The 19,323-nt window shown below is 56.1% G+C and overlaps 1 protein-coding gene across 2 annotated transcripts; it reads left to right on the forward strand.

The window, feature by feature from the left end:
• The first annotated feature begins 2,990 nt into the window (after positions 1–2,990).
• MAP1S (microtubule associated protein 1S) lies at positions 2,991–18,096 on the forward strand. Of its 2 annotated transcripts, none has more exons than XM_002828903.6 (7): positions 2,991–3,153; positions 4,456–4,557; positions 7,693–7,775; positions 8,618–8,758; positions 9,403–11,761; positions 16,779–17,014; positions 17,855–18,096. In XM_002828903.6, the coding sequence occupies exons 1-7, from the start codon at positions 3,036–3,038 to the stop codon at positions 18,008–18,010; spliced, it is 3,195 nt and encodes a 1,064-aa protein (XP_002828949.6). In that variant the 5' UTR covers positions 2,991–3,035; the 3' UTR covers positions 18,011–18,096. The 2 variants fall into 2 exon arrangements, with proteins under 2 accessions (XP_002828949.6, XP_054394714.2); XM_054538739.2 differs by having other exon boundaries at positions 3,005–3,153; positions 16,779–17,008; positions 17,849–18,096.
• The last annotated feature ends 1,227 nt before the right edge of the window (positions 18,097–19,323 follow it).

A 19,323-nucleotide genomic window follows, 5' to 3' on the forward strand; every position in this document is an offset into this window, starting at 1 on the left:
CTGTTAAAATGAGAAAATAATTGCCAGGAGAAGATGAGAATATCCAGCAGTCCTGAGGGCCCAGGGTTCCATTTTCCCCACAAACGCCATCATCTGACCCCTCTGGGGATGGTGACCTTGAAATAGTCATGGAGCTGGGCCAGAAACCAGAGACCTGAGTCCCATGCCTGGGATTTGAGCAGTGGTCTCAGAGGCTTCTCAATTTCTAGGGAAATGCACCCCACATGTCCCACACCAGAGTCCTCAAGCTTGGGAGATGCTTTGGCACAGGAAAACCTCATGGTTCCAGGTACTCAGGACATTATCTCCCAAAAACCTAATGGGGGAGACCTTCACCCCCAAATCAGATCCCCCTAGTGGAGACATTTCTTCAGGCCCTATAAGACCAACTAGTAATAGAAGTAATACCGACAGGCTGGTGCAGTGGCTCATACCTATAATCCCAGCACTTTGGGAGGCCAGGTGGGGCAGATTACTTGAGGTCAGGAGTTTGAGACCATCCTGGCCAACATGGTGAAACCCCATGTCTGTACTAAAAATACAAAAACTAGCCAGGCATGGCAGTGGGTACCATAATCCCAGCTCCTCAGGAGGCTGAGGCAGGAGAATCTCTTGAACTCAGGAGGCGGAGCTTGCAGTGAGCCGAGGTTACACCACTGTGCTCCAACCTAGCCTGCTTGACAGAACAAGACTCTCTCTCTCTCTCTGAGAATGATTCTGGCATGGGCGACAGAGCGAGAATCCATCTCAAAAAAAAAAAAAAAAGAATTAGTACTAACAATCATAACTCACAGTGTGGGCAGAAGGAAGTGGATAGACTTCCATTCAGAAGCTCCTGGGTTCGAATCCTGGACCCATCCATAAATACACAAGGAAGGAAGGAAGGAATGAATGAATAGTGGACAAATAGGCCTTTCAGCCCATTCCAAAAGACTTTATCATATCCCTTCTCAGATGCCCAAGCCTTGTGTTGCACAAGGCCAGGGCCCCAGAGAGGTCTCAGGCTTCCAAAAGTTTCCAGCCTTATAGGGGAGATAGTGCCCGACACAGACACTCCCACTACTATTACTGCTCACAGCAATAACAGAAAAAATCACAGGCAGGCGAGACACAGGGAAGGGAGCCAAGGGGGAGGGACAAGGATAGAGGAAGGATGCCAGAACCAAAAAGAGAGAGAGGAAGTGGAGTGCAAGAATGGTAGACGGCACGTGGCCAGTGGCTGTTACACACTGGCCAGGGAGGAAGTTGGGCTGAACAACCTAGATAATAAACAGCAGCGGGAGGCTGATTCGCCTTCCCAGATCTTTCCCATTTCTGTCCTGCTTTTCTTTGCATACTCCCGGAGACAGGGAGCTCACTCCTGAGGAAGGACGTTCAATCTTTCCTGGGCATGGGCCACTGTCCAAAAGTTCCAAGCAAGATGATCTGTCAAGTAGTAGCCCCTATGGGTCAAAGGGCTAAAGGGGGCCAGGCACAGCGGCTCACGCCTGTAATTCCAGCACTTTGGGAGGCCAAGGCAGGAGGATTACTTGAGGTCAGCAGTTCGAGACCAGCCTGGCCAACATGGTGAAACCCCATCTCGGCCGGGCACGGTGGCTCACACCTGTAATCCCAGCACTTTGGGAGGCCGAGGCAGGCAGATCACGAGGTCAGGAGATCGAGACCACGGTGAAACCCCGTCTCTACTGAAAACACAAAAAATTAGCCGGGCGCAGTGGCGGGTGCCTGTAGTCCCAGCTACTCGGGAGGCTGAGGCAGAAGAATGGCGTGAACCTGGGAGGTGGAGCTTGCAGTGAGTCGAGATCACGCCACTACACTTCAGCCTGGGCGACAGAGCGAGACTCCGTCTCAAAAAAAAAAAGAAACCCCATCTCTACCAAAATACAAAAATTAGCAGGGCACGGTGGTGGACACCTATAATCCTGCTACTTGGGAGGCTGAGGCAAGGGAATCGCTTGAACCCGGGAGGCAGAGGTTGCAGTGAGCTGAGATTGTGCCATTGCACTCCAGCCTGGGTGGCAGAATGAGACTCCATCTCAAGAAAAGGAAAAGAGAGGAGAGGAGAGGAGAGGAGAGGGGAGGGGAGGGGAGGGGAGGGGAGGAGAGGGGAGGGGAGGGGAGGGGAGGAGAGGAGAGGAGGGGAGAGGAGAGGAGAGGAAAGGAAAGAAAAGGCTAAAGAGGATTATCTGGGGAGAGAGGGGTACCCATGTACACAACGCAGGTAGTCCCTTGCACAGGCTGGATCTACAGTAAGACCCACTTGGGTTCAAACCTGCTCTACCACTTACAGGCCTGGTGACTTCATCCCTCCAAATCTCAGTTTCCTCTCCTTTCCTCTGAAAGTGACCACAGTAACTGTGCCTACCTCATCGCTTTGTGCTTGTATGTAATGAGCTAATGCAATAAAATGCCTGGCGCACAGGAGGTGCAGAATAAGTGTTGCCCTGTTCCAGGCAGGCCCAGAGTGCTCCGGTTGTGTCCCAAACACACATGTACTTTCTTACCTCTAAAACTTTGCACGTGCTGTAAACTTCTGCCTCACCTGCTCTTGACCCACCACCCACACAAGGCAAACTCCTTCACATCCCTTAAAGCCCTACCTACAAGATAGATTTCTTTTCTCTGTTCAAGCCCTGACCTAGAAAGCTGGGAGCATCCATAGGCACCGGGTTCTGATGCGGCCTACTGTCATGTGATGTGAGTTCCTGGAGGGCAAGAGTTCTGACCTACATGCGGCAGGCACGCAATCAAAGCTTGTTCAATGAAAAAAAAAATGAATGAATGAATGAATGGTCACTTGGGAGACGCGGCTCCCAAGCGGACACCCAGGAATCCGCCAACCCCTTCAGCGCCCGCATCCCCTGCTCTCCACGACCTCAAAGGGCCTGTAGGTGGTCGACAAAAAGGGGCGGGGATGGAGTGGTTCGGGGCGGGGATGGAGTGGTTCCGGGCGGGGTCTTCAGCCCTTCCGGTGCGGCCCCTTTAAGAGGCGGGGCCTGCGGGGCGGGCGCCGAGAACGCCGGGGCGGCCCGAAGATGGCGGCGGTAGCTGGACCTGGGGCTGCCGCGGCCCCGAGCTCGCTGCTCCTCGTGGTGGGCAGCGAGTTCGGGAGCCCGGGGCTCCTCACCTACGTCCTGGAGGAGCTCGAACGAGGTCGGGCTGGCCCAGAGGCGCGCGGGAGCCCGGGAGGCGGGCGCGTTCGCGCGTCTGGGCCTGGGGCCGGCGGGGTGGGGCGGCGGCGGCGGGGCCCGGGCTCCGGGGCGGGGGTCGCGGGCCTGGGGCTGAGTCCCCTTCATCGTTAGGCGCACGACGCGGGCAGAGGCGGGGTGCCTGTGGGTGCCCGCGGAGGAAGTGGCATCGGGGCCTGGGCTGGGCAGCGCTGCCCCGCCCCAACTCCGGGTGAAGATAGGGGAGGGGACACGGGCCTGGGCTTGGGGACCCTTGCAGTTGGACCACGGCTCCGCTTCCCGCCTGACTGGCCCCCCCGGGGGGAGGGCCTGGGGTCGCTTTGGATCTCCAGGTCTTAGCAGCTTAGAGATCTCCCGGAGGGAGAAGCAGATATGGGGGAGGCTGGGCCTGGAGCCCCGGGGCCCGCTTTCTGTTGCCGCACAAGGAGCTGCTAATTTGGATGTGGGCGGGTGCGGCCTGCCCTGGGGATTTGGCACCTAGGGAGGTGAGTCATAGGTGCACCTGCCAGGTTCACCTGCAGCCACTTGGCACAGTGGGACTGGCGGGCGTGATGCGCCCGTGGGTGGAGATGGGTGTTCATCCCCCATCCCTCGGAGCATCTGGACCTGCGCGTTTCATTGCGTGTAAAATGGGACAGGAACACGCACCTCGGCTCATGTGCTTGAGGAGTGTTTAGTGAGCACCTGCTATGCGCCAGGCCTTTGGGCAGTGGGCACAGGGATATGGCCGGGATGATAGACAGGTTCAGCCCTGCCAACACAGGTCTGGTTTGGGGATGGACCCAAAGCGAGTGAGGAGATGGAACAAGCTTCCAGCTCACATGGTGTCAGGAAGGATCAGAAGGCTGCAAGGGACTGAGAGGGCAGTCAGTCTTAGCACCTGAAGGTGCTGAGGGGGAAGGGCCCCTGGCCAGTAGGAACAGGTGGGGGCGGCAGGGGGATGGACTTACAGGCAGGGGGAACAGCTGTTGCAAGGGCAGTAAGTGGAAACGGGTCTGGCAGGGCATAGGAGCAGCGAGGAGGTGGAGATGGAGGAGGTGGAGGCTTTGTTGCTGATGAGTCTTGTCTGTAAAATGATGAGGTGTGCTCTGGGTTCCTTGGCTCAGCTGCAGTGAGACCTGAAGGTGTTCGGTACTTCTGAGTCTCCAAGCTGTGAGTGAAGGGAGGAGGCTGGGGCGCTCCCCACCCACGGGGTGCTAATTATTGAAATATTCTGGGAGCTGGGGGGCCCGGCTAAACTCCTGCCTTGATCCCGCCTTCCCACCAGGCATCCGGTCTTGGGATGTCGATCCTGGCATCTGCAACCTCGATGAACAGCTCAAGGTCTTTGTGTCCCGACACTCTGCCACCTTCTCCAGCATTGTGAAAGGTGAGGCTGGGGTCCCCCTGGCTGCTCCCTACCTCTTGTTCATTGGGCAAGTGCCAGCCGTGTGCCAGGCATGGGGGGTGGGATGCAGCTATAAATAACAACAGTAGTAGTACAGTTGAGACCTTTCAAATGCAAGCCGTGACCCGGTGATAACCCCCTCAGTCCTCAGCAACCCATAGTGCAGGAACTGGTGTTTTTGTCCCTGATTGACAGATGAGGAAACTGGCATTGAAGGGGGAAGAGGCAGGGAGATCTCTGAGGAGAGGGTTTTTTGATGAGAAACTGCTATGACTGGTGTGTCCAGTGGAAGAGAAGGGCTCCAGCCAAGACCCAGCAGTGGACAGAACATCTAGAATGGACCAGGCGCGATGGCCCACGCCTCTGATCCCAGCACTTTGGGAGGCCACAGCGGGCGGATCACTTGAGGTCAGGAGTTCGAGACTAGCCTGGCCAACATGGAGGAACCCTGTCTCTACTAAAAATACAAAAATAACGGCGTGGTGGCAGGCACCTGTAATCCCAGCTACTCGGGAGGCTGAGGTGGGAGGATCACATGAACCTGGAAGGCAGAGGTTACAGCGGGGCTGAGACTGTGCCACGGCACTCCTGCCTGAGTGACAGAGTGGGAGGAACTCTGTCTCAAAAACAAAACAAAACAAAACATCTGGAAGGTGGAGGGGGCACTGAGCAGGCCCTGGAAGATGGAGTGTGGGCCCCTTGCAGGCAGGGACTGAATTTGGTTCACAGCCACAGACCTGGGTATACAGTAGGTAGGGAACTGAAAAGGAGTGAGATCAAGAAGGGCCCAACTCAGCATGAGGCTCCCTTCTGGGGTGACCCAGGGTGAGCAGGGGAGCAGGTGGGCAGGCAGGGCTTAGGTGTTGCCTGCAGCCGCCCCCCTGCTCCTGATGGTCTCTTGAGTCACCTCCCGGCTGCTGCTGGAGAGGAAGGAAGTGTCTGTAGTCTCATTGTCCCAGTAGGTCCTCGTGGCTTCCTAACACTTCATGGGGCAGAAAGTGGAGCTGGAAATCCTGTCTGCTGTGTGTGAGCTTCGTGGCCACTTCCCTTCTTTATGGCTTGATTTCCCCACCTGAATGGGGCAATATCCCTGTGTGGCAAAAAGCGTGCTGAGGCTGGGTGGGGTGGCTCTTGCCTGTCGTCCCAACACTTTGGGAGGTCAAGGTGGGTGGATTGTTTGAGGTCAGGAGTTCAAAAGCAGCCAGGGCAACATGGTGAAACCCTGTCTCTACTGAAAATACAAAAATGAGCTGGGCCTGGTGATGCACGCCTGTAGTCCTAGCTACTCAGGAGCCCGAGGAGGGAGGATCGCTTTTACCCAGGAGGCAGAGGCTGCACTGAGCTAAGATTGTGCCACTGTACTTCCGCCTGGGCAACAGAGTGGGACCCTGTCTCAAAAAATAAATAAAGTTAGGCCTGGCATGGTGGCTCACGCCTGTAATCCCAGCACTTTGGAAGGCTGAGGTGGGTGGATCACCTGAGGTCAGGAGTTGGAGACCAGCCTGACCAGTATGGTGAAACCCCATCTCTACTAAAAATACAAAAATTTGCTGGGTGTGGTGGCAAGCGCCTATAACCCCAGCTACTTGGGAGGCTGAGGCTGGAGAATTGCTTGAACTCGGGAGGCGGAGGTTGCAGTGAGCTGAGATTGTGCCACTACACTTCAGCCTGGGCAATAGAGGGAGACTCCATCTCAAAAAAAAAAAAAAAAAAAAGAGAGGGAGGGAGAGAGAGAGAGAAAGGAAGGAAAGAGAAAGCTAAATGTGATAAGGGCGAGAGAGAGAGAAAGGAAGGAAAGAGAAAGCTAAATGTGATAAGGGCGAGAGAGAGAGAAAGAAAGGGAAAAGAAGGAAAGGAAGGAAAGAAAGAAAGTTAAATGTGATAAGGGCTGCCAACATCGGAGGGTCTCTGCCCCTCCAGACTCCTTTGTTCACAGTTCAGTCCTGCCTCAGGGCCTTGGCTGGTGCTGTACCCTGGTCCAGGTTGGCCCTCACTGGCCCTCCCCTGACTCTGGCTCCTTGCCACCCCTCTCTCTCAGTACTGATGTTTAAAACACATATGGACCCTTGGGGACAGAGCAGGGTCAGGATCCCAGAAACAGCCCCACTTCAGCCCCGGCCCTTATGCTGCTCCACCCCAGCTGAGTCCTGCCTCAGGGCCTTTGCTCTGGATATACCCTGGTCCACGTTCCCCCTCATTGGCCCTCCTTGAGCTCTGGCTCTCTGTCTGAAAAATAAATGTGGCCGGACAGGTGCAGTGGCTCACGCCTGTAATCCCAGCACTTTGGGAGGCCAAGGCAGGTGGATCACTTGAGGTCAGGAGTTTGAGACCAGCCTGACCCACATGGTAAAACCCCGTCTCTACTAAAAATTCAAAAAATTAGTGGGGCGTGGTGGCGTGTGCCTGTAATCCAGCTACTCGGGAGGCTGAGGCAGGAGAATTGCTTGAACCCAGGAGGCGGAGGTTGCAGTGAGCCCAGGTTGCACTGTTGCACTCCAGCCTGGGCAACAAGAGCAAAACTCCATCTCAAAAAAAAAAAAAAAGAAAAGAAAAAGGCTGGGTGCGGTGGCTCACGCCTGTAATCCCAGCACTTTGGGAGGCTGAGGCGGGCGGATCATGAGGTCAGGAGATGGAGACTATCTGGCTAACACGGTGAAACCCCGTCTCTACTAAAAATACAAAAACTTAGCTGGGTGTGTTGGCGGGCGCCTGTAGTCCTGGCTACTCGGGAGGCTGAGGCAGGAGAATGGCGTGAACCTGGGAGGAGAAGCGGAGCTTGCAGTGAGCAGAGATTGCACCACTGCACTCCAGCCTCCTGGGCGACACAGCGAGACACCATCTCAAAAAAAAAAAAAAAAAGAAAATGGTGGCATCACTCACAGGGGTGACAGCTGCAAACCAGGCCCTGCGCACGATGGGGCCCTCTGGTTACTGCCTGTCTTAGGCCAGCCGGGGTGGTTTGAGTTTCTCTTTCTTGCCTGGTCCTGACCTGCAGCTCTGCCGTGTGCCTGTTAATCTCCATATGATCCCTGGATGGGTTCCCAGAGGGGTTCGTGTTCCCTGAGGGTCACACAGGGAGGCAGGATTTGACTCCAGGACGGCCTGATTCCCCCACAGGCCAGCGGAGCCTGCACCACCGTGGAGACAACCTGGAGACCCTGGTCCTCCTGAACCCATCAGACAAATCCCTGTGTGATGAGGTAGGCAATGGCTGACGTCCTGGAGGGGGCAGGCTGCTGGGACCCGTGCCTTCTCTGTCTTCCTGTCTCGTGTCCTTGTCTTCATGCTGCCCCAGATCCTCTCAAGACACCCGGCGCCACACTTCTTCGCCCACGAAGCCTTCCCTGTGGCTCCAGCCTCCGCTTCTTCCCTCCTCTGGGGTGGGAGCAGAAAAGTCTGGAGTTTGGGAGGGAGGGGAGGGTAAGCACTGCCAGCTCAGGGCCCAGGACAGCGTGGGTCTGGAGGTGGGAAGGCCAGAGCAGACTGAGGTTTGCGTCCTGTGGGTTCCCTCCAGCTAGGCCCCAGGAGTTGTCTGAATTGACTCACTAATATTAACCGGCTTGTGGCCATCTGTACTCTACCAATTATACATCCAGAAGATGAACCAGACAGAGCCCTGGGGCATCCCACTACAGACCTTCTTACGGGTTGATTTCTTGGATCAACTTTTTCCTTTTGTTCCCTTGAGGGGCTCTCAGTCTTTAGGAGATAGAGCGAGACGCAGACGCCCCCAGCCCTGTGGCATCAGGGCTGGGCTGGAGGAAGAGGTGGACTAGAGAGAGCCCAGAAAGGGCAGGGAGTGCCTTCAGGAGGAAGGGACATCAGAGCTGGGCTTTGTAGGATGAATAGGAGTTTGCTAGGGTTGCTCCAGGGCCCAGCAGGAGACCTGGAGACTGCCTTCATAGCTAGTTGAGCACTGGGCTGGTCGTGGGGTGAGGACAGGAGAGGGGTGGTTATGTATCGACTTGAGGCTACCCCAAAGAGGACTGCTGGATGAGTCACTGCACAGAACAGGGCCTTTAGTGTTCACCCCCTCCCTCAGCTCCGGAACCTTCTGTTGGACCCTGCCTCTCACAAGCTACTGGTGTTGGCTGGGCCCTGCCTGGAGGAGACGGGGGAGCTGCTGCTACAGACAGGGGGCTTCTCACCTCACCACTTCCTCCAGGTCCTGAAGGACAGAGAGGTAAGCCACCCCTTTCTTTGCCATCCCCCGCTTCCGCAGCTCTGAATCCTGGCTTGTGTGCATCAGGCTGTGTGGCACCAGCGACCTGCTGTTTTCCATGGCCTGGTCTCCCCCTCCTGTGTAGGATGGCAGTGGTGACACATGCCTCCTGGCTGTCCGGGGTCAGTCCCATTGCCCGCGAAAGGGTGTGGTGTGAGCTGGGTTTGTAGGTCAGCAGATGTCCCAAAGTCCTGATGTGGGATGGAGCCAAATGGGTCCTTCCTGGTGCCCGCAGTCTGGGTAGGACACATGGGCCAAATGGCAAACCTCATTTTCACATTGTAGTGGGGCACTTAAAAGTGGTGAGAAAAGGTTCAGTAGACAGAGGTGGGGCGTGGAGAGTCTCCTTGGAGGGAGCTGTGCCCTGGGAGGAGAGAACGGTGAGTGTAAAGGCCCTGGGGCAGGGAGGCATTTGAAGGGGAGGGAGAGACAGGAGATGAGGCCAGATCGAAGAGCCTCGTGGCGCTGGAGAGGGTTGGGTTTTGGCGGGAGGGCCCTGAGGAGCAGGCCTGGGGGAAAGGATGAGGGTGTCCTCGCCCAGTTTTCCCACCGGGCTAGATGTTGCCTGGCTCTAGGTGGTGCTTTACCACTCCCCCTCCATACAGATCCGGGACATCCTGGCCACCACGCCCCCACCTGTGCAGCCGCCCATACTCACCATCACCTGCCCCGCCTTCGGTGACTGGGCTCAGCTGGCCCCCGCTGTGCCCGGCCTTCAGGGGGCGCTCCGGCTCCAGCTGCGGCTGAACCCCCCGGCGCAGCTGCCCAACTCCGAGGGCCTGTGCGAATTCCTGGAGTACGTGGCTGAGTCTCTGGAGCCGCCGTCCCCCTTCGAGCTGTTGGAGCCCCCGACCTCCGGGGGCTTCCTCAGGCTGGGCCGGCCCTGCTGCTACATCTTCCCCGGAGGCCTCGGGGATGCCGCCTTCTTCGCCGTCAATGGCTTCACTGTGCTGGTCAACGGTGGCTCAAACCCCAAGTCCAGTTTCTGGAAGCTGGTGCGGCACCTGGACCGCGTGGATGCCGTGCTGGTTACCCACCCTGGCGCCGACAGCCTCCCCGGCCTTAACAGCCTGCTGCGGCGCAAACTGGCGGAGCGCTCCGAGGTGGCTGCTGGTGGGGGATCCTGGGACGACAGGCTGCGCAGGCTCATCTCCCCCAACCTGGGAGTCGTGTTCTTCAACGCCTGCGAGGCCGCGTCGCGGCTGGCGCGCGGCGAGGACGAGGCGGAGCTGGCGCTGAGCCTCCTGGCGCAGCTGGGCATCACGCCCCTGCCACTCAGTCGCGGCCCCGTGCCAGCCAAACCCACCGTGCTCTTCGAGAAGATGGGCGTGGGCCGGCTGGACATGTATGTGCTGCACCCGCCCTCCGCCGGCGCAGAGCGCACGCTGGCCTCCGTGTGCGCCCTGCTGGTGTGGCACCCCGCGGGCCCCGGCGAGAAGGTGGTGCGCGTGCTGTTCCCCGGCTGCACCCCGCCTGCCTGTCTCCTGGATGGCCTGGTCCGCCTGCAGCACTTGAGGTTCCTGCGAGAGCCCGTGGTGACGCCCCAGGACCTGGAGGTGCCGCGGCGAGCCGAGAGCAAAGAGAGCGTGGGCTCCCGGGACAGCTTGAAGAGAGAGGGCCTGCTGGCCACCCACCCTAGACCTGGCCAGGAGCGCCCTGGGGTGGCCCGCAAGGAGCCAGCACGGGCTGAGGCCCCACGCAAGACTGAGAAAGAAGCCAGGACCCCCCGGGAGTTGAAGAAAGACCCCAAACCGAGTGTCTCCCGGACCCAGCCGCGGGAGGTGCGCCGGGCGACCTCTTCTGTGCCCAACCTCAAGAAGACGAGTGCCCAGGTGGCACCCAAGCCCCGCAAAGCACCCAGCACAGCGCCCAGCACATCCCACTCTGGCTTCCCGCCGGTGGCAAATGGACCCCGCAGCCCGCCCAGCCTCCGATGTGGAGAAGCCAGCCCCCTCAATGCGGCCTGCGGCTCCCCGGCCTCCCAGCTGGTGGCCACGCCCAGCCTGGAGCTGGGGCCGATCCCAGCCGGGGAGGAGAAAGCACTGGAGCTGCCTTTAGCCGCCAGCTCAATTCCAAGGCCACGCACACCCTCCCCTGAGTCCCACCGGAGCCCCGCAGAGGGCAGCGAGCGGCTGTCGCTGAGCCCACTGCGGGGCGGGGAGGCCGGGCCAGACGCCTCACCCACAGTGACCACACCCACGGTGACCACACCCTCACTGCCGGCAGAGGTGGGCTCCCCGCACTCGACCGAGGTGGACGAGTCCCTGTCCGTGTCCTTTGAGCAGGTGCTGCCGCCATCCGCCCCCACCAGCGAGGCTGGGCTGAGCCTCCCGCTGCGTGGCCCCCGGGCGCGGCGCTCGGCCTCCCCACACGATGTGGACCTGTGCCTGGTGTCACCCTGTGAATTTGAGCATCGCAAGGCGGTGCCCATGGCACCGGCACCTGCGTCCCCCGGCAGCTCGAATGACAGCAGTGCCCGGTCACAGGAACGGGCAGGTGGGCTGGGGGCCGAGGAGACGCCACCCACATCGGTCAGCGAGTCCCTGCCCACCCTGTCTGACTCGGATCCGGTGCCCCTGGCCCCCGGTGCGGCAGACTCAGACGACGACACAGAGGGCTTCGGAGTCCCTCGCCACGACCCTTTGCCTGACCCCCTCAAGGTCCCCCCACCACTGCCTGACCCGTCCAGCATCTGCATGGTGGACCCCGAGATGCTGCCCCCCAAGACAGCACGGCAGACAGACAATGTCAGCCGCACCCGGAAGCCCCTGGCCCGCCCCAACTCACGCGCTGCCGCCCCCAAAGCCACTCCAGTGGCTGCTGCTGCCAAAACCAAAGGGCTTGCTGGTGGGGACCGTGCCAGCCGACCACTCAGTGCCCGGAGTGAGCCCAGTGAGAAGGGAAGCCGGGCACCCCTGTCCAAAAAGTCCTCAACCCCCAAGACTGCCACTCGAGGCCGGTCGGGTAAGTACTGGAGCTGGGGCCCTGGGCTGGGTTAGCAGCTGCTTAGGCTGGAGAGAGCATAGCTCATCCTCCTGTTTTTACGTTTTCAGTTTTTTTTTAAAAGAGATGGTCTCACTCTGTCTCCGAGCTGGAGTGCAGTGGTGTGATCACAGCTCATTGCAGCCTCGAACAATGGGGCTCAAGCCACCCTCCCACCTCAGCCTCTCCAGTAGCTGGGACTACTGGCACGGCCACCACACCTGCCTAATTTTAAAATTTTGGGTAGAGATAGGGTCTTATTATGTTGCCCAGGCTGATTTCAAACTCCTAGCCTCAAGCTGTGTGCCCACCTCAGCCTCCCAAAGTGTTGGGATGACTGGCGTGAGCCACGGTGCCCTGCCAGTTCTGTTTTTTTTTTGAGACAGAGTTTCGTTCTTGTTGCCCAGGCTAGAGTGCAATGGCACGATCTTGGCTGACTGCAACCTCTGCCTCCCTGGTTCAAACAATTCTCCTGTCTCAGCCTCCCGAGTAGGTGAGATTACAGGTGCCTGCCACCACGCCTGGCTAATTTTTGTATTTTTAGTAGAGTTGGGGTTTCACCATGTTGGCCAGGCTGGTCTCGAACTCCGGACCTCAGGTAATCTGCCTGCCTTGGCCTCCCAAAGTGCTGGGATTACAGGCGTGAGCCACTGCACCCAACCAAGTCCCCCTGTTCATAATTACTTTGTGATCTCAGCCGTGCTCACCCTCTCTGGGGCTCAGTTTCTCCTGTGAAATGGAAACTGACCTCAGTGTTGAAGCACTTGCCATTCTGAGGTGCCTGGACAGGTGAGCACGTATGCCAACTGTGGGTTTCTAGAAGCCACAATAAGTAAAATGAAACAGTTGAAAATTTAAATAGCGTATTTTATGTAACTGATTGGTTAGGAGGACCCGGCCTATGGTTGCACTCATAGCAGAGCAAAATCACTAAAGAGAAAAGGCACATAGAGTGAAGTCCAAAGGAAACCAGGCAGAAGCTTCCAGAATCCTCTCCCAGTGGGGCTGCACACCACAGGCTTCATTTCTCCAGTAGCAAGTTGTAACAATGTGTCCCTCATGGAAGCTCATTAGACACAGCATGCCTAGGTTTCCTATGGGGCCATTGCATAGGAATCCTCTGTCTGGCACACACACTCTAGACTCCCCAAAAAGGAGAAATCAGGTGTGTGATCCAGTCCAGGCACAGGGAGCCCCTCTCAGATGGGGAATGGTGGGAACCCTCCGCCTAAGATCCAGATTCCCAGAGACCAGCCAAAGGCTCACATTTTAAGCAGGCCTTGCCGAGAGGAGGGTCTCTGGCCTGCTGTGCTGTTTTTTCTTTGTTTTTTTTCTGAGACAGAGTCTCACTCTGTCATCCAGGCTGGAGTGCAGTGGTGCAAACATGGCTCACTGCAGCCTCGACCTCCCGGGTTCAAGCAACCCTCCCACCTCAACCTCCCGAACAGCTGGGACCACAGACACGCACCATAACGCCCAGCTAAGTTTTTTTTTTGAGACGGAGTCTTGCTCTGTCACCAGGCTGGAGTGCAGTGGTGCGATCTGAGCTCACTGCAACCTCCACCTCCCGGGGTCAAGTGATTCTCCTACCTCAGCCTCCCAAGTAGCTGAGATTACAGGCACGCACAACCATGCCCAGCTAATTTTTGTATTTTTAGTAGAGATGGGGTTTCACCATGCTGGTCAGGCTGGTCTCGAACTCCTGGCCTCATGATCTGCCCGCCTCGGCCTCCCAAAGTACTGGGATTACAGGCGTGAGCCACTGTGCCCAGCCTATGCCCAGCTAATTTTTAAATTTTTCGGTAGCACTGGGGTCTCACTATGTTGCCCTGGCTGGTCTTGAACTCCTGAGCTCAAGTGATCCTTTGGCCTCGGCCTCCCAAAGTGCTAGGATTATAGGCATAAGCCACCACGCCCGCCTCAATGTTTAATTTTGGATGAACTGCCGGACTGTTTTCCACAGCAGCTGCTTGACGCTAGCCGGTCTAATGGGTGTGAGGTGGTATTTCATTGTGGTTTTGATTTCCATGTCCCTAATGATTAGTGATGTTGCATCTTTTCATATGCCTATTGGCCATTTGTCTGTCTTCTTTGGAGGAATGTCTATTCAATTCCTTTGCTCATTTTTAAATTTTATTTTACTTTTTAGAGACAGGGTCTCGGTCTGTTACCCATGCTGGAGTGTAGTGCAAACACAGCTCATTATAGCCTCAACTTCCTGGGCTCAAGTGATCCTTCCAGCTCAGCCTCCCAAGTAGCTGGGACTACACAGGTGCATGCCATCGTGCCTGGCTAATTTTTTAATGTTTTGTAGAGACGGAGTCTCACTATGTTGCCCAGGCTGATCTTGAACTCCCATCCTCAAGCGATCCACTCGCCTTGGCCTCCCAAACTGTTGGGATTACAGGCATGAGCCACCACACCTAGCCCCCTTTGCCCATCTTTAAATTGAGTTGTTTTCCGTTGCTGAGTTTTAGGAGTTTTTTGAATCATTCTGGACATTAATCCTTTAGCAGATAAATGGCTTGCAAATATTTCCTCCCATTCTGTGAGCTGCCTTTTTATTCTTTTGACAGTGCCCTTTGATGCACAAAAGTTTTAAATTCTCATGAAGTCCATTTTGTCTATTTTTTTCTTTTGTTATCTGCACTTTTGATGTCAGACCCAATAAATGATTGCCACATCCATTTTTTTTCTTTTTTTCTTTTTTTTTTTTTTCAGATGAGTCTCGCTCTGTTGCCCAGGCTGGAGCGTGGGAGCACTATCTTGGCTCACTGCAACCTCCGCCTCCCGGGTTCAAGTGATTCTCCTGCCTCAGCCTTCCTGAGTAGCTGCGATTACAGGCACCCACCACCACACCTGGCTAATTTTTTTTGTGTTTTTAGTAGACACAGGGTTTCACCATGTTGGCCAGGCTGGTTTCAAACTCCTGACCTCAAGTGATCTGCTTGCCTCGGCCTCCCAGAGTACTAACATTATAGACGTGAGTCACCACGCCTTGTCAAATCCAACATTGAGAAGCTTCTACCCCATGTTTTCTTCAAGGAGTTTTAAGTTTTCTGTTTCACATTTAGGTCCATTTGGAGGTAATTTTTGTATGTGGTGAAAAGATCCAGTGTCATTCTCTTGCATGTGGAAGCCCAGCTTTCCCAGCACCATTTGTTGAAAAGACTGTCCTTTCCCCATTGAATGTTTGGAACGCTTGTTGACGATCATTTGACCATACATGTGATGATTTATTTCCAGGCCTCTATTGTATTCCATTGGTCTATATGTCTGTCTTTATGCCAGTGCCACACTGTTTTGATTACTGTAGCTTCGTAGTAAGTTTTGAAATCCGGAAGTGTGAGTCCTCTATCTTGATTCTTCTGTTTCATGATTGTTTAATTTCCTTTTCACATTGTTCATTGTTCACATATAGAAATTCAACTGTGTTTTGCCTGTGGACTTTGTATTTTGCTTCTTTGCTGAATTCATTTATTATTATTTTTTGAGATGGAGTCTCACTCTGTCGCCCAGGCTGGAGTGCAATGGCACAATCTCAGCTCACTGCAACCTCCACCTCCCAGGTTCAAGCAATTCTCCTGCCTCTGCCTCCCAAGTAGCTGGGATTACAGGTGCCTGCCACCACGCCCAGCTAATTTTTGTATTTTTAGTAAAAGATAGGGTTTCGCCATGTTGGCTAGGCTGGTCTTGAACTCCTGACCTCAAGTGATCTGCCCGCCTCAGCCTCCCAAAGTGCTGGGATTACAGGCGTGAGCCACTGCACCAGGCCTGATTTTTTACATTATTGTTCATAAAGTCTGTTGAACTGGCATTTTCTTGTAGAATTAAATATCTGTGCCTGACTTTGTTATTAAGACAATTCTGGTCTTATAAAATGAGTTAGGAAGTGTTTCTTCCTCTTCAGTTCCTCGGAAAAGTTTGAGAAAGGCTGATGTTAGTTCTCTAAATGTTTGGTGGCTTCCCCAGGGCTTTTCTTTGTTGGGAGGTTGTAAGTTACTGATTCATTCTCCTTGCTAGCTACAGGTATATGCTGATTTTCTATTTTTGTGATTGTGTCTTGGTAGTTTTTTTGTTTCTAGGAATGCGTCCATTTCGGTTGAGGGTATGCATTTGTTGGTGTACAGACAGGGTAGCACTCTTACCCCCTGAGCTGGGCAGCAGCTGTGATTGTAAGATGCAGGGTCTGGCAGGCTTCTTGTGCCCGAGACCCAGCCGTATCCTTTCATTCCATTGATCATTCACTTGCCCAGGGCTGGTGGCCTTGTTCCCTTTGGCCCTAAGGTCAGGGTTTGGACAAGGACCCCAGAGCTGCTGTCTCATCCCCATCCAGCACCCTGCACTGATCTTGGGCCCGCCTCTCAAGGCTCTGTCCACCCACCCTGGCTCCCCATCACCCTTGGGGCAGGGATTCTGTCTGTCTTGGTCACAGCCCTGTTTCAGGGCCTGGTGCCCAGGAGGTTCTGTTAAATACCCCTTGAGCAAGTGAACCAGACAAATGCTGCAGAAGCAGCAGATGGTCCAGGCACTGGCTGCTTTCAGGGCTCAAACTCTTAAACCCTCTTCCAGGAAGCATTCCCTGATTGCCACCCACTCACCCCCCAGCCCTGAGGATGTCTGTGTCCAGGGACTGGCTGGGGATGAGTCAGGCTCTTGGCACAAAGGGGTGGCCAGTGGTGTTTGTAGAGTGAGTGAAGAGTCACTGGAGTCAAGGCGTGGTGACATGCACCTGTAGTCCCAGCTACTTGGAAGGCTGAGGCAGGAGGATCACTTGAGCCCAGGAGTTTGCGACAAGCCTGGGCAGCATAGCGAGACCCCATTTCTTAAAATAAGATTCACTGGAGTCATGAGCGCACCCGGGCTCCCCAGAAAACTCTTGAGTTCAGGCCTCCTGCTGAGGAGGGAGCTGCTCTGAGTGGTACAGGTCGAACTTGGAGCCTCGGCCCCTCCCCAGCCCCAGGAGCTCATCCCTGCCTCCCCATCCCGCCGCCTGCAGGGTCAGCCAGCAGCCGGCCCGGGGCGTCGGCCACCCCACCCAAGTCCCCGGTCTACCTGGACCTGGCCTACCTGCCCAGCGGGAGCAGCGCCCACCTGGTGGATGAGGAGTTCTTCCAGCGCGTGCGCGCGCTCTGCTACGTCATCAGTGGCCAGGACCAGCGCAAGGAGGAGGGCATGCGGGCCGTCCTGGACGCGCTACTGGCCAGCAAGCAGCATTGGGACCGTGACCTGCAGGTGCGTGTCACCCCAGGGCCTCTGGTGGTAAATGTAGTTAGCACAGGTGGGTAAAACCACCCTCGACCCTCAGAGACTAAGCTATGTCCCCCAGGCCACACGGGAATAGGGGCGAATGTGGGAGTCTCACATGGCTCAGCCCTTAGGGGTCTCTTCGGACTCTTGATTCTGTCGTGTCACTTGTCATCAGCTGTGCTGGAAGCCTGGGGGAGGACGCAGGGCCTCGTGAAGCCTCATGGTTCTATCCCTTCCCCAGACATCTTGTCACTTAGCCATTGTTCCGCTGTGAGAATTAGTCGGGATGGAATAGGTGGGCTGGGTGGTATCTGTGCGGCTGAGAACCCTCCCCCATGGCTGCATGAAGCTGAGAGACTGAAACCAAGCCCTGCAGGGTGAGGCACGTGTGGGCAGAGGGAGGACTGCCTCACACTACGGCTCCTGCCCTCTCACAGCTGCTAGGCTGGCTTCAAAGGAGCGTCCCTGTAGGGTGCACGACCCAGGAAAAGGTCCAGAGGTAGGAAAGAGGTTGGTGTGTTCAAGGAACAGGGGGAGATCCAAGTGAGTAGAGAGGGGTCTCAGGCCAAGGAAGGCCTTGCAGAGGAGGAGCTCTGTCTCCTGTGTGCTGAGAAGGCTCTTTGGGTGCTGGTTGGGAGAAGCAGGGACCTCACAGATGGGCTGACCACCCATTGCAGACCTCAAGGTGGAGCACACAAGATCAGGGAAAAGCCTGGAGGGGTCTCAAATGCCAGGAAAGGAAGGTGACTTGGGCCCCAGGCCAGAAGGGCAGGGGGCACCCCCCTCACTGGTGGTCTACTCTCCCCACACCTCCCCCACCTGCAGGTGACCCTGATCCCCACTTTCGACTCGGTGGCCATGCATACGTGGTACGCAGAGACGCACGCCCGGCACCAGGCGCTGGGCATCACGGTGTTGGGCAGCAACAGCATGGTGTCTATGCAGGATGACGCCTTCCCGGCCTGCAAGGTGGAGTTCTAGCCCCGTCGCCGACACGCCCCCCACTCAGCCCAGCCCACCCTGTCCCTAGATTCAGCCACATCAGAAATAAACCGTGACTACACTTGGCTGTGGCCTCTCTTCTTTCTGTGATGGGAGACTTGGCATGTACCTCCTGGTCCTGCGGGTGGGGACAGCTTCCATGGAATCCCCAGCGACTCTGCGGTCAGGCCCACTCTGGCCTCCATGTCGCAGATGGGAGAAACGCAGGCTTCGCCGGGCCTGGTTTGGGGAAGGAAGTGCCTCTCAGAGTTAATGACCGCTGGCCGGTGGAGCTCCTGACTGGCCTCCACCCCGACCCAGCAACTGTGAGGGGCCCAAGTTATAGGCGTGAAGTAGCTACCTGACTATCTGTCACACAAACCAGTTGGTGGCAGGGGGAGATTGAATACCTGTCTCTGCTCCAAAGCCATCAAACAAAAGCTATTCTGCTGTCCCTAGAGGAGTTGGATGCTTGTTCCAGAAAGTCTTACTCTGCAGGAAGGATTTACAGAGGAATCTGAAACCCAGAGATTACAGAACATCCACTTCTGACTAATGCACTCTGACCCCTCTCTGCAGAAATACAAGCACTTAGGTTTACTATTAGATACAATGTCATCTGTACTGGGTTGAATGGCAGCCAGCCCCCAAAACACATTCAACACCTGACCTCTGACACCTGTGAATGTGATGTTATTTTGAAAAATGATCTTTGCAGATACAGTTTTATTATTTTTTGAGATGGAGTCTTGCTCTGTCACCCAGGTTGGAGTGCAGTGGGGCGATCTTGGCTCACTGCAACCCCCGCCTCCTAGATTCAAGCGATTCTTGTGCCTTAGCCTCTCTAGTAGCTGGGATTACAGGTACCCGCCACCACGCCTGGCTAATTTTTGTATTTTTAGTAGAGACGGGGTTTCACCAGGTTGGCCAGGCTGATCTCGAACTCCTGACCTCAGATGATCCGCCCACCTCGGTCTCCCAAAGTGCTGGATTACAGGTGTGAGCCACCGTGCCTGGCCCTTCACGGGGTCTTATGGTCACAGGGTAGGTGATCAGGAAAGGCAGGTGGAGCAGAGGAGCCATGCCTGTGCCTGCCGCCTCCTGTCCGACGCCTGCTAGCGATGCCAAGATCGCTGAGCTCAGCCAGCCACCTCCCACTTCCACCTGCCTACCCTCCACACCTCTGCAGCGGAAACTGAACAGGGATGGGAGTCCTGGGAGAAAGGCCCCAGCCTAGGCGAGCTGACACAGCAGTGCAAAGCCAGCCCTGCCCAGTTCCCCATCAGCTGGGACTCAGGTTATGGCCTTTTCTC

The sequence above is a fragment of the Pongo abelii genome, chromosome 20 (assembly GCF_028885655.2).
Source record: "Pongo abelii isolate AG06213 chromosome 20, NHGRI_mPonAbe1-v2.0_pri, whole genome shotgun sequence".
Classification (NCBI taxonomy): domain Eukaryota; kingdom Metazoa; phylum Chordata; class Mammalia; order Primates; family Hominidae; genus Pongo; species Pongo abelii.

What these genes read in the sequence shown, in the direction of transcription:
- MAP1S (XM_002828903.6), top strand. Translation starts at nt 3,036, where the DNA reads ATGGCGGCGGTAGCTGGACCTGGGGCTGCCGCGGCCCCGAGCTCGCTG. An exon ending in CCTGGAGGAGCTCGAACGAG is followed by an intron (nt 3,154 to 4,455) that starts GTCGGGCTGGCC and finishes CCTTCCCACCAG; the next exon opens with GCATCCGGTCTTGGGATGTC. An exon ending in TGCCACTCGAGGCCGGTCGG is followed by an intron (nt 11,762 to 16,778) that starts GTAAGTACTGGA and finishes CGCCGCCTGCAG; the next exon opens with GGTCAGCCAGCAGCCGGCCC.